The sequence below is a fragment of the Amphiura filiformis genome, chromosome 6 (genome assembly GCF_039555335.1).
Source record: "Amphiura filiformis chromosome 6, Afil_fr2py, whole genome shotgun sequence".
Lineage (NCBI taxonomy): Eukaryota > Metazoa > Echinodermata > Ophiuroidea > Amphilepidida > Amphiuridae > Amphiura > Amphiura filiformis.
Window position 1 is genome coordinate 28682358 of NC_092633.1, and position 13606 is coordinate 28695963.

A 13606-nucleotide genomic window follows, 5' to 3' on the forward strand; every position below is an offset into this window, starting at 1 on the left:
GCTCCGTGCAATTAACACCCGCGATTCGATATTGCGGCAAGCGCAAAACACACATAGGTTACTACCAAACTTGAGGTGAACCAAATTATAGTATACTAAAGCTACAGAGCCCGAAAGTAGTGCTAAGTCCAATAATGCTCAGAGGCAACCAAACTCCAATGGATCGGCAATCAAACTCCCATATGGCAACGCGGGGAATTAACCCCGGCCACAACGGTGAGAAGCGAGTGGGGAGACCACTATAGTGCAGTTACGTCCACGGCAAATTCACCGTGACTTCTTCAGCCATAAACCCGCTCATTGAAGATTAAACCGATATATGCAGTACTAAACCATTATATAGTAATCTATTGTCCAATGCAAATTTATTACCACCTGATAATATCAATCCAATGAGCAACCGAATTGTCCGCTACGGACGACTAATCCTATCGATAATGACGCTATTGACATGTACGAGCGGAGCTCCACTGACCGAGTTTTGGGGTATTTTTCACTGGTTTGCAGCTGTTTGCAAGACGGACCACCGTTATTATAAGGACTATGCCAATTATTTAAAGATTGACATGTCAGCCATACTTGATTGACAGAAAGTACTAAATCTGTACCTATGACGGTTTTATGACACCAATCTTCCAAATACGACCAAGCAATGGCTGCCCGGTGAAGCAAAATGTGCATTGGAATAACACGGCGAGTTTGGATAGATGGCTTTTTAATAAAAATGTATGTTCCCCCGTTATTAAAGCTTGTACCGGGTTGAAGATTCAGATATTTGGAAAAGAATAAGTAATTGAAACATAGACCAAGTACTAAAATCATAGCTTTTATACTTTTTGATATATGTTGCTAACTGGTTCATCCCCTATAGCTACAACACAGCGCTACCAGTAGGGTTCAATTGCCTATTGTGAGTGCCCCTGTGTTGTGTGCATACATGTAGTTAACAATAACTGCACGATGACATTACTCACCAAACTAAATATTTTGGACATTCGCAAAAAGTTAGAAAAGGTTGCCAGAAAACGTTTAAATGTCGAATTATATAAAGGTGCTATATAAATTTTCATAACATTCAAAAACATTGTTTGAAAATAATGTTATTTAAGTGTTGGCAGAATATTAGAAAAAATGTTTCGAAAAATATTTTCCAATAATATTGCTGTAACGCCCAAACCAGGTAGTACCATCAACCATGCCACAGACTTCAAGTACTTGGGTTCCAAGATGGGCTCTAGTGTTGGAGACCTAAAAAAAGAAGAAAAGCACTAGCCTGGGCAGCCTGGAAACTGGAACGCCTTTGCAGAAGCCCATCTCTGCCAATCGATACAAAAATCAAGCTGTTTTAGACAACTTTTCTTTCTGTACGGGTGTGAGTCATGGGTTATAACCAAGGACATGGAAAACAAAATCAATGCCTTTGCAACATCTTGCTATAGAGTCACGTTAAACATCAAGCGTGTGGATCGGATTCCAAATGAAACCATCTACAATCTGAGCTAATCTGACCAACATCACTCCACTGGTTGCCAGAGTCAAGATTCAACAACTCAAATTTCTCGGCCATATACTACGTCTTGAAGACGGCGAGCCTGTTTTATTCTATCATATGGGAAGAGAAAACCGGGACGGCCATGCACACTGTACTTTCAGTATGTCCAGCACCTCCTGGGAGACACTGAAGGGATACTACAGCCAAACAAATTGTTTCACTTGCCCAAGATCGCAATAGTTGGATAGTTAGCATTGTAAAGTCTGCCAAAAATTAGCTAATTTTTGTACAATTAATTGAGCTCAAAACTAGTTACTAAAACCGACAAATTATACATAATTATGTCTTTAAAATAATTGGTGTGTTTTTTATAGGTGCTTTTTATTTTAACTGCGTTTATTATTGTAGAAGGCTTTGTTTTTCCCTAGTAAAAGGCATTTGCCCTCCGTAGTAAAGTATGGTAAACATGGTAAATGAAGCATGAACTTCTGCGACCTTTATTTCTAACTTTGTGGGTTTCAATATTTGATATTAGTATATCTGTATCTGTCTATCGACGGTTTCATTGACACGTAAATAAGACGGTTGACATTGATTTAAATAGTAATTGTGATAAAATAAAATCCTTCTAGTGTTGATAATAAGATTCTTGGAAAAATGATTTGTTAAGCAAATTTTTTAGGTCATGGTGCGTTGCCACTCCTGGTTGGATGTTTTTTAAGCGCAGACTGTAGGTTATGGGATAAAATTAATTTAATTTTTTATTTGTACGGCATATAAAGACGTTACTACTCTCATACCGTTCTTCCTCTTCTTGATGCTATTGTTATTGTGATGTTCTATTTCAAGCATCTTAAAGGCCAGCCCAACTATCTAGAATCTGATCATTTTAATGCCAATTTAAACCAGTGCAAGTGGTATTACTTTTAAGGGCATATTTATAGTCATGATAGTGGCTGGACATGGAATTGGCTACACCATATCCCACAATGCAAATTCATTAAGGTGACCTTCAATTCAGGTGCATGGTGTTTACATTTTGCACACTATCATGAAAAGTCCCACTGCATGATGGATTCATCAGGATTTAGGGGAATGTCTTTTTCTTGGGGGAGGGGCGGTCATGAATATGTCGGTGACCGGAGTCAATTCTTTATGACCCCATATCGTAGGCTACCTTTTCTTATGCCCCCCCCCCCATATCTCGGATTGAACATTTTATGACCCCCCTATCGCCCACACAGACTCAAGACAAATTATTCATTATTGGAACTAAGTCGTGAAGCGTAAAAACATTGATTATAAGCGTGAAGACATTTTGTATTTATAACCAAAAGATTTGGCCCACATTTTGATTGTAAGAATGCACGCGTAGCCCGTATAAATTATGAGTCACAGGCCTTTAATAACCTTATAACCCCCCTATTTTTGGTGTAAATATTTTATGATTCCTCCTATTATATTCATGACCCCCCGAAGAAAAATGACAGCCCTTAGATTCCTTGCAATGAATGGTAGGTATACTGTGTTACAACTTTCCCAACAAGTTTACCTGGTCAACCGGACAGGCCTTTAAAGCGCTTTAACATATATTTGAAGTCACCCACCGGCTTGCGTGACTTTCAGCTTAACTGCACATGAATAAAATAGAAAACAAACATATCTTTACTTCATACACGAAACCTGCAGGTTTGAGTTGTTGCTAAATTTTCTTATTGCAATACTGCAACCCCAGGGACGAGATAAGTTTTGCACACAAATAAATAATTGTCTATAAAGGCAGTGGATAATTGGATTTTGGTTTTGGGACATGCGTATTGAGTCAATTTGATTAATAATATTTTTTCATCTCGCGTGCATGCTAGCTGTATGTAAATGTCTAACTGGCCTGGTAAACTTACGGATTCAACGTGGTAAAATGAATGGCATGGGATAATCTATGATTGGTTGGTTCATGTGATAGTCAGTTAAAAGTTCGATGAAGGTAGAGTGATGCTAGCTATTTGTAAATATCGAAATGGAGTGGTACCATAGACTGTAGAAGAAAGAATTGTGGTACACTTGCGGAGTCCACGTGGTATAATTAATTGCATGGGATAATCTATGATTGGTTGGTCCATGTATGTGGTAGTCAGCTTAAAAGTTCGAAGTTAGAGTGATATGTTCAGATTGACTTAGGGCAATCTTCACCTACAGACATGGCTTTCATGAATCTGACTATGATTGGCTTCTCAACAACTACCATCCTAACTTTGGTGGTCATCCTCTGCCTGATACTGTTGTATATCGTCAAATCTAATGGTCAGAAAAACGTTGAAGGAGAAGTATTTGAAGCTAAATATCCAGCAGGACCGCCAGGGTTGCCTGTTGTCGGCAATCTCCTTACCGCTGGCAAAGAAGGATGGCTGGAGAAACAGGTCGAGGTTTATGGTGATATTTTCACCTTCAAAGTAGGCACGATACCGATAGTCTACGTACACGGCAAAGCTTTGAAGGATGCTTTAAACTGCGGTAATCTCCTGTCCAACAGAGCTCCAATACCGGCTATGTATGACTATTTCAAAGATCGAGGTAAGGATATTTTTCTATCAGGTTCACATAACTTAACATGCGATGCTCCATGTACCGGTTTTCTGTGATCAATTGACTACAAACTAATGTTTCTGGCTTAAGTTAGTCCTTCCAATGGTTTGTAGCAAGTGGAAAAGTCAACTCGACCAAAGAGTGGGTAATCATTAAAAATATTCGTCGATAAAGTGCTTAATGTTGACGGTGGGAGGGAGAATTTTGATTCTTTTTCTGAAAGTTTCTGCAGCGCTGCATGAACTGAACTTAGGGTGCCTGAGAAATTCTTGCCAAAAAGTGTATAATTTTTGTGTATGGCTACACTGTGGGCCGTATTACCCGTCGTGGGGTGACCGAGGGATTCCCCCGTCGGAAATTGTGCCCAAATGTTTGTCAAAATCGTACATTGTATCTCTGATCAAGTATTTTGTAGAGCTGCATGACCCATTGTGTGGTGGGTAGGTAAGGGGTGCCCGAGGGGAGTTCCCTCCTCTAAGTTGAGAAAATTGTGTCAAAATTTGTCCGTTTAACCGCATCTGATCAAGTTTTTAGCCCCATATCTCGTGCATATGGCATGAGATTGAGGAGTCATTGCTCGCAGTCTCGCAGATTTTAAGGCAATTTTGACTCTATTAGCCAGTTTGAGGATGAGCCCGAGGGGTCGAAAAATTCGGTCAAGTTTGCCGAAAGGAGGGGGCCAGACCCTCAGACTTTCCTGGACCTGCCCTTGCCAAACGGTGTTTTGAATTCAGTTATTTAGACATATAAAGCTGACACACAAGAGGAATGGTTTGAACTCTAGAAAGGAGATACCAAGACTTGATATGAGGGGTGCCATTGCCACCCCATGTTCATGTTTTTTCTCGTGAGTAGGAAACGCCCCCCAAGCGCCCAAACTTTCGTGTTGAATATTACCTGTCCACCAGTCTTTCGCGATTCGTAGTCGATAGTGATAATGATTTTGGTGGTTTGTAAATGGGGCGATTGAAAAATGTCGATGTTTATATATTTAAAAGAGCAGTTCGTTAGACGTATAGTCTCAGATAATAAAAGACTAATAAATGGTGAGCACTGCTGTAAACATTGTAACGGCACTACTATGTAAGTGTTAATTTGCAAATGCATTTCCACCCTTTGAGTCTTTATAGTGAAAAGTTTACAAACTCCGTAATTTATTATAGAATAACCTGGGTTTCTTTCGCTCGCAAAATGGACCTTTTTGGCCTTTGGTAATTTTAGGAGCGAGTATGATCATTATGGCGAAAGCAATAAAATAACTCAAATGAAATATACGACGTATGTTAGAAAGTACAAAAGTTACTGGTCAAAGGCTATATTGTACTTAATGCAAGCCCAGTCACTTCTTTGTTTACAGGCCCTCGGCGTCCCTTTTCTTTGCTTCTACAGACTCATTCAGGTATGTTTTCTTTACTTTTACGGCACCTCGACAGACCCCGATTCCGGGGGAAACGCATTACTTACCTCCCCCACCCCCACCCCCTTTGCCGGCGGTACCGCTTATAAATCATAATCCCATTCCTACCTAGAAACTTATTTGGTGAGATTCAAGTAGCGAATCTTATCATGCTTATTGAAGTTTGAATTATGATTTGAACATTATGTAGGGAAAAGGCTTTTAAATGCTTGCCCATCTCATCTTTTTTCTTTCTTTTTTTGCATTTTTTATTATGCACAGGTCTTGTTGGGGCTTCTTTTCATACCTTTTGGAAGAAGCAACGATCCTTCGCGGTCCGCGTCATGCAAAGCTTCAATCTAGGAAGAACCGCGGGGCAAGATAGCATCATCAGCGAGGTAGATAAGCTCATGCAGTTTCTGAGAAAGAAAGGAGGAAAAGAGTTCGATCCTTGCTTAACTTTGCAACTGGCAACTGCGAATGTCATCAGTGCATTTGCATATGGTCACCAGTTCGCTTACGATGATGAGTATCACGTTTCACTGATTAACAACTTGCGTGAGTGTCTCCAGTCATTATCCTACAGGTGTGTAATAATGTTCTTCCCAAGACTCTGCAAATTGCCATACATCGGGGTAAAAATCGTCTTTGACTATTTTGATACATTAAGAGCTCAACAAAGAGTAGAAATCGAGCAACACAAGACAAATCTGGACAAAAACAATCCGAAAGATTTCATCGATCATTATCTAATTGAGATGGAAAAGACTGGTAGCACACATGATGGCTTTACTGAGGACAACCTTGAGCTCTGTCTTGTCGATTTTTTCATGGCTGGTACTGAATCGTCAGCATCTACAATCCATTGGTGCATGTTGATGCTTATCTTGCATCCAGATATACAAATTAAGATACAACAGGAACTTGATGATGTCATCCCAAAAGAGCAAACGTTTGTAACAATGAGTGATCAAACTCGTTGTGTCTACACTCAAGCGGTTATTAACGAAACCCAACGCTTTGGCTGCGTTGCCCCGTTTACAATGCGAGCTGCAACAGAAGATGCCCTGTATGAAAAGTACCACATTCCGAAAGGAACATATTTCATGATTGACTACTTGGGGACGATGTTGAGTCCCAAACTGTGGAACAATCCGAAGGAATTCAAACCAGAACGATTCTTGAGCAAAGAAAAGCCGGTGACTTTGGTCAAACAAGAGTATCTTTTGCCATTTTCTTCAGGTAGGTTATGTCGCTTAACAGAACAATAATCATTGCGCCACCTCATCCTCATAATGCCTTCCCCTACTTTTTCCCTTCATCAGTGGCGTTTTAGTGGTAAATTCAAGTGGTTCAATTGAAGGGGGTAAAACATTTCCCGCAATGGACATCATCATACCCGGTTTCACCGAGAAAATTGCGCATGAGCGCGGAAAAATCTACACTATTTTACCAGGCTAAAGTGCAATTCTGGTCGATTTCATCCCCGTATATACAATAGATGGAGCTGCCCTTCCCGGTAAGAGTCGCTCCCCCACCCCCATATCACTGATCTATGTTGTATTAAATGCAGTATCAGAGAACCGTACCATGTAGGGATGCGAATTTTCAGCTTTAAATTTTTGTTGCCAACATTTAGGCATTTTTAATCTATTTTCAGTCCGTTTTGGGGTGTTTTTGCTCAAATTTTAGGTTTTACATCCGATTAGGTTTTCCGTGAAAGTTCATTCCGATGCCTGATTGTGGGAGGGTTTCCTTCTGTTTCATAGATATATGTATTATTTATTAATATCATGTTGCATTTTTTCTGTTTCTTTTAACCACAGGACGCCGAAACTGCCTCGGAGAACGATTGGCTAGGGCAGAACTGTTCTTATTTATTGCCAATATCTGTCGAAACTTCAACATTCGCCTTCCTCATGGAAGTCCGCGACCTTCGTGTACTCCCAGTATTGGGTTCACCAGAATCCCTAAACCATTCAAGGCATGCTTCATACCGCGCCAGCATGAAACTCACGTGGACACAGTCTGCAGTGATCATAATTAAGAACGAAACTATTTAACAAGTGAATATGAGGCCGTGAAGCCGTACCCGACGCATTTTGTTGCGCATTATTCTTGCGAAACGTAACGAACCTAAAATGCAGAGAGATGAAACTGTATAATTTCTAAAATATGGTTAATTATATTAGCTATAATTAAAGGGGTAGGCAGGGTTTCTGTAAGTGGGAAATTTTAAACATTGTTTTGTATTGTATCTTATAAGGTAATGATTATATACATAGAATGAACGACAAAGGAAATGATGCAAGCAATCTAACTAGATCAGCAGAGAATAAATGAGCAGTTTTTGACAAAGGCATCATTTTTCGTACACCACAACAACTTACCTTAAATTTCCAAATCGATAAAAACTGCATATTTATGTTCTAAAGACACAGAACTAGTAACAAACAGTTATCTCAAATTTGAGCTTATAAATTTTGGTCAATATTGAAAAAAAAATTGTGTGTTTGATTCTTTTTGACCCATATCTTTTAAAAGCAGAAAATTTCCCACCTTTGAGAAAGCTGTTACTAGAACTTTAGAACACAAATAAGCAGTTTTCATCGAGTTGGAAATTTAAGGTAAGTTGTTATCATGGTCAAAAAGAAAACCCCGCAAAAACAAGTGGCATGGATAATCAAATTTGGCACTTTTCTCAAAATCGCTCAATTTTTCAGAACTCTGCATTAAAGCTACAATACAATACAATACAATACAATACAATGTCTAAAATGTCCCACTTGCACTTAGAGTGACCCTGTACCCTTAAAGATGTTTCAATATCGTACACTTAAATAAGTTGATAACGACTGAACGTCGTGTGACGTCACGATTCGCTGTTTCTGTTCTTAAGAACAAAATATGCACAAATTTAACAAATTTCTATTTTTAACTTATAAGTATATATTTTGTATAAAATGTTTTACATATTGTGGATTTTAATGAACAGGCATAACGACTGAGCGTCGTGTGACGTCACGATTCGCTGTTTCTGTTCATTTAAGAACAAAATAATACAAACGTAACAAATTTCTATTTTTTAACGTATAAGTATATATTTTGTATATAATTGTTTCACATTATATTGTGGATTTTAATGAAGAGGCACCTATCGGGCACTAAATGAACAAAGTAATTTATTTTTTTGGGATAACAGAGATGTACTGTGCATGTAAACATCCACCAAGAAGTAATTATCCCCTTTAAATAATGGCCATTATTCCTAAACGGTTCATCGAGGGCCAAATTTGGAATATGCAGTCGAAGCAGAATTTATTTCTGCGCATTGTCAACACCTCGTTTGTTGCAGTGGTCTCAATGTTGATGTCGCAGCGTACATTTTATTTGTCCATATGGAAGAAAGTGTTTTCTGCACTCAATTTAATAATACTCTTCTTGTTTCGTGAATTTGGAGGTCAAAACATGTAATAGTCAATAAAATAATGTAATTATTCACATCAGTGGTCATTGTTCACTTAATCTCATTAAAACAGTTCAAAGTGGAAGGACCGAGGGGTACATCTGTTGTGAACACCTCCTAATTACTAAATTTTGAATCTAACTTTACAACTGAGGACAACTTGCAGTAAGTAATTTAGGACCTTGTTATGTTAGTCAAAAAACAATATTGAAATCTTCATGCTTCAATTTCACATTACGTGAATAATGATCACTGATTTGAATAATTACAATTGTTATTGATTATCACATGTTTTGATCCCCTCCAAATACATGAAACAAAAAAGAATAATCCAATGAGAACTGAACGGATTTCCGTCAATGGATACTGAATTCAAGGCAATATGATTTTGCTGCAACTTTTAAATCTTGGGTTACTTTCATTAAAATGTACGCTGCGCATCAATATTGGGACCATTGGAACAAATGAGTTGTCATAATGCGCAGAAATAAATTTCACTTCGACTTCATATTCCAAATTTGGCGTACAATTAATGGCTTAGGAATAATGGCTATTATTTAAAGAGGGAATTACTTTTTGGTAGATGTTTATATAAATGCAAATGGAATTATGTGAATATCACATTTTATTATTATATGCAATTTCTATTTATCTTTTATTTAACATGTTCCTTAGGAATGTTGATTTCAACTGTGAATTTTATTCGTTATGAACAATTCAAACTAAAAACGAAGGTGATTTTGTCGAGTTTTAGTGACGTTTCACCACTACATTGCACTAGTGGTTTCATCAGACTGGCAACTCACCACATCAGACTGTTTCCTTTTATGGACAACATAAGAGGAAGCACCGTAGAGGCCGTGATGAGTTGATCAAAGATGTTGTTGAGTGCATAGGCCCCTCGTCCTTGTTTAGAGAGTCATGTCCTTTGACTAGTATAGTGATGAAACCCGGGGGGGGGGTGAAACTCACTAAAACGTGAGCAGGTGAGTAAATCACCTTAATTTTTAGTTGGAATTGTTCCACGGAATTGTTCATAAGGAACAAAATTCACAATTTCTATTTATATGGCTGAAATATATCTTATAATTATGTCCACGTGTGTGTTAATGTTGTTGCTTTCGATTGAAATAAATTGTTTTAAACATACGTCAGTCATGACTTTATAATTTTGTTCACCCCGCCCCAGTAGCGTAGCCGGGGGTGCCCCTCGACAAAAAATGAAAGAGAAAAGCGGGAAGCCAAAGGAAAAGAAAAGGCGAAAGGAACTCGTTTCCCAATCAAATTCACCCAGATCATGAGCCAATATAGTGTCAAATAACAAATAACTCGCTACGTGCGCACATTGTATCAGTAAAGCCCTTTTTGGGAAACTTAGAAGGCTTTTACGGTATATCATTATCTGCTTATCATATGACTATATCTCACCGATAATATACCGGTTCAAATGATGCAACCGGAAATTGTTTTTCTTTCCCCTGTAATTTGCACCCCCCACACACACACACCAATAAAGTTGGCTGGTTCACCCCATACCAGTACAAGTGGTGAAAACGTAGGTAAAATACAACTGAAAACAAATTAACATCAAAAGAGTTTTCTCTAACATTTGACAATGCTTTTAGCACTCTCCCTTTATATGCCCCTATAGGTAGAGTGCCGCCGACAAATGGTGGGGCTGGGGGATGTTCGTTACCCCGGGCTCGGATTCTTAGGGTAAAGAAAAGATACCTAAACAGGCATTTTTACGAATCCCCCAATATTCGACAGCATTGGAAATGGTCAATATAATTACCCCCCCCCCCTCATATCACTGCAAATGCGTATGTTTATGACCACATTGAAGCTCATTAGTTTACCATTTTAGCCAAATCATTTGTAACAAGATTTGTTCCACTTCAACATGTGCTCGTGGATTTACACATGCTTCCACCCCTCCCCCAATGTAACGAAGCATACGCCACTCATGTCCCCCACTTATATACGAAACCATGTACTTCATTATTGATCATATATTTTTATGGCGAAGGCATATCACAGCAATCACGGCGGAAACTAAAGTCTCGTAAAAACCGCTGATGGGTTTTGGTAACTGGAATGTATTCGGGGAGAGCATTGATCGTATAGCATAAATGATCGTAGCTGGCTGACGATATCTACTGCTAAGTTCGGAGATCTTACAGACCGTCTGAGGTGGGGATCTATTGGCAATAGGCGTTAAGGAGCCTCTTCATATGACTCTCGGCGGCCCTGCTCTCTTATAATTAATGTAAAAGAGTGAAACACTCAATCTCGAAAAGATGAAAGTCGCTCCTAAAAGAGTAAAAATCATTCCCAAAGTAGTAAAATCCGCTCTTAAACGTGGTACATAAGTTTGAACAAATGTTATAAACTGCGCTGATTCCTGGTTGTCCAATGAACTCACGTTGTTTCTTTGTGAACTGTAGGTTATAAACAATTGGTCCCCTGGGCCATTCAAACTTTCTGACTACCTAAAGCTCCTTCCAATTTAAAAAATGCTACATTCCGAGTATATTTACTTTTCAGACCAACACTTATTGGTATTTAGACTCAGTAAATATCGCCTCAATCCTCAATAACTTTGATAATGTCAGAACAATGTTGTCCAGATTCAGAAATTTTACCCCTCAAAACTAATGTTCAGTCTCCTTAAAGCCACACCATTTTAGGCTATTTGACTGACTACAATATGAGGACCATGATGTAAGCATATTTTCTATCAAACAAATATTTTACACCATCTTCCGACACACCCCAATTAAAATTTATCCCGTGCGGTTTAGACCCCTTTCAGACTATAGTTTTGGCACTTCGTGAAGAAATATTCCATGCTTAATGTCAAGTCTGAAGAACTAATGACCAAGTACCCGTCATACTTGCACCAAGTATCCTTCATACTCGGACCAAGTATCCTTCATACTCGGACCAAGTATCCTTCATACTTGCACCAAGTGTCCTTCATACTCGGACCAAGTATCCTTCATACAGGGTGTCCCATAAAAAAGAGGCCCCTCATTGCCCCCTCTTTTTCTCCTATTTATGAAAAGTTGATCAAATATATTTTGGTATGTAAAGAAACCTTGAGTCGTTAGCTCTAATAAACCAAAACAATTATATCAATCGGCTCACAACTTTTGAAGATATGCTCTTTTTAACAAATGTACCCGTTTTTCACTCTGTCCACGGAAAAGGTTTGGCTACTTCAAAGATTGAAAAGGAGTACACATACCATGCATGAATATCAAACATTCCTCAATGATAACTTTATAAAATAACTTTATTTATGGAATGGGCTTTACCGGTGGGTTTATGGGCAATGGATTTTGTTAATAGTGTCATTAATTTGTGGGTAAAAATATGGATGCCGAATGGGACTTCTTTTGCTTTACATGCTTTACTTGCAATTACTTATTTTTTCTTGGTCATTTATGCCTTTTTGTTTTATTATGTTTCTTACTTTCTTACTTTGTTGTTTCTTGCTTTCTTTTTTGTTTTTAAACATAAGTCATTTCTCTTTTTAGGATAAAAGGTAGCCCTAAAAGACTGTTTGGTTTGTCTTTGGTTCTTCTGAAGTGAGTTTACTGTGCTGCTCTGCCCTATACCTGGTTGCCTCCTTGGCGAATACAGGTTTCAGCCCTGGTCCTCATTGCATCAATTGCGTGCGTACCATCCTTTTGCGCCGGATACTTGCGAATGCATTCAGTAATACGTTTGCGAAGATCTTGGATTTTGCCACAAGGGAACAAATCAAATGGTGTGAGGTCTGGTGATCGTGCAGGCCACTCCACAGCATTAGCCACCCGTCCACTCTGTTTGATATCCGTGGACAGAGTGAAAAACGGGTACTTTTATTCAAAAGAGCATATCTTCAAAAGTTGTAAGCCGATTGAAATAATTGTTTTGGTTTATTAAAGCTAACGATTAAAGGTTTCTTTACATACCAAAATATATTTAATCAACTTTTTCAGAAATAGAAGAAAAAGAGGGCGCAATGAGGGGCCTCTTCAGTTTTTGGACACCCTGTACTTGGACCAAGTATCCTTCATACTCGGACCAAGTATCCTTCATACTCGGACCAAGTATCCTTCATACTTGCACCAAGTATCCTTCATACTCGGACCAAGTATCCTTCATACTTGGACCAAGTATCCTTCATACTTGGACCAAGTACCCTTCATACTCGGACCAAGTATCCTTCATACTTGGACCAAGTATCCTTCATACTCGGAACAAGTATCCTTCATACTCGGACCAAGTATCGTTCATACTTGGACCAAGTATCCTTCATACTGCACCAAGTACCCTTCATACTTGGACCAAGTACCCTTCATACTTAGACCAAGTACCCTTCATACTCGGACCAAGTATCCTTCATACTTGGACCAAGTATCCTTCATACTCGGACCAAGTATCCTTCATACTTGGACCAAGTATCCTTCATACTTGGACCAAGTATCCTTCATACTTGGACCAAGTACCCTTCATACTTGGACCAAGTACCCTTCATACTCGGACCAAGTATCCTTCATACTCGGACCAAGTATCCTTCATACTTGGACCAAGTATCCTTCATACTCGGACCAAGTATCCTTCATACTTGGACCAAGTATCGTTCATACTCGGACCAAGTATCCTTCATACTTGGACC

The 13606-nt window shown here is 38.8% G+C and overlaps 1 protein-coding gene across 1 annotated transcript; it reads left to right on the forward strand.

Moving 5' to 3' along the window:
- The first annotated feature begins 3361 nt into the window (after positions 1-3361).
- Positions 3362-10086, forward strand: LOC140155227 (cytochrome P450 2D20-like). Its single transcript, XM_072177979.1, has 3 exons — positions 3362-4063; positions 5754-6713; positions 7298-10086. Exons 1-3 carry the CDS (start codon positions 3691-3693, stop codon positions 7516-7518), a joined length of 1554 nt encoding a protein of 517 aa, XP_072034080.1. The 5' UTR covers positions 3362-3690; the 3' UTR covers positions 7519-10086.
- The last annotated feature ends 3520 nt before the right edge of the window (positions 10087-13606 follow it).

Bases quoted from the DNA above. Each gene is read 5' to 3' on its own strand.
- LOC140155227 (XM_072177979.1), top strand. From the start codon at position 3,691: ATGGCTTTCATGAATCTGACTATGATTGGCTTCTCAACAACTACCATC. The intron at 4,064-5,753 runs GTAAGGATATTT...TATTATGCACAG, and splicing joins TGACTATTTCAAAGATCGAG to GTCTTGTTGGGGCTTCTTTT. The intron at 6,714-7,297 runs GTAGGTTATGTC...TTTTAACCACAG, and splicing joins TCTTTTGCCATTTTCTTCAG to GACGCCGAAACTGCCTCGGA.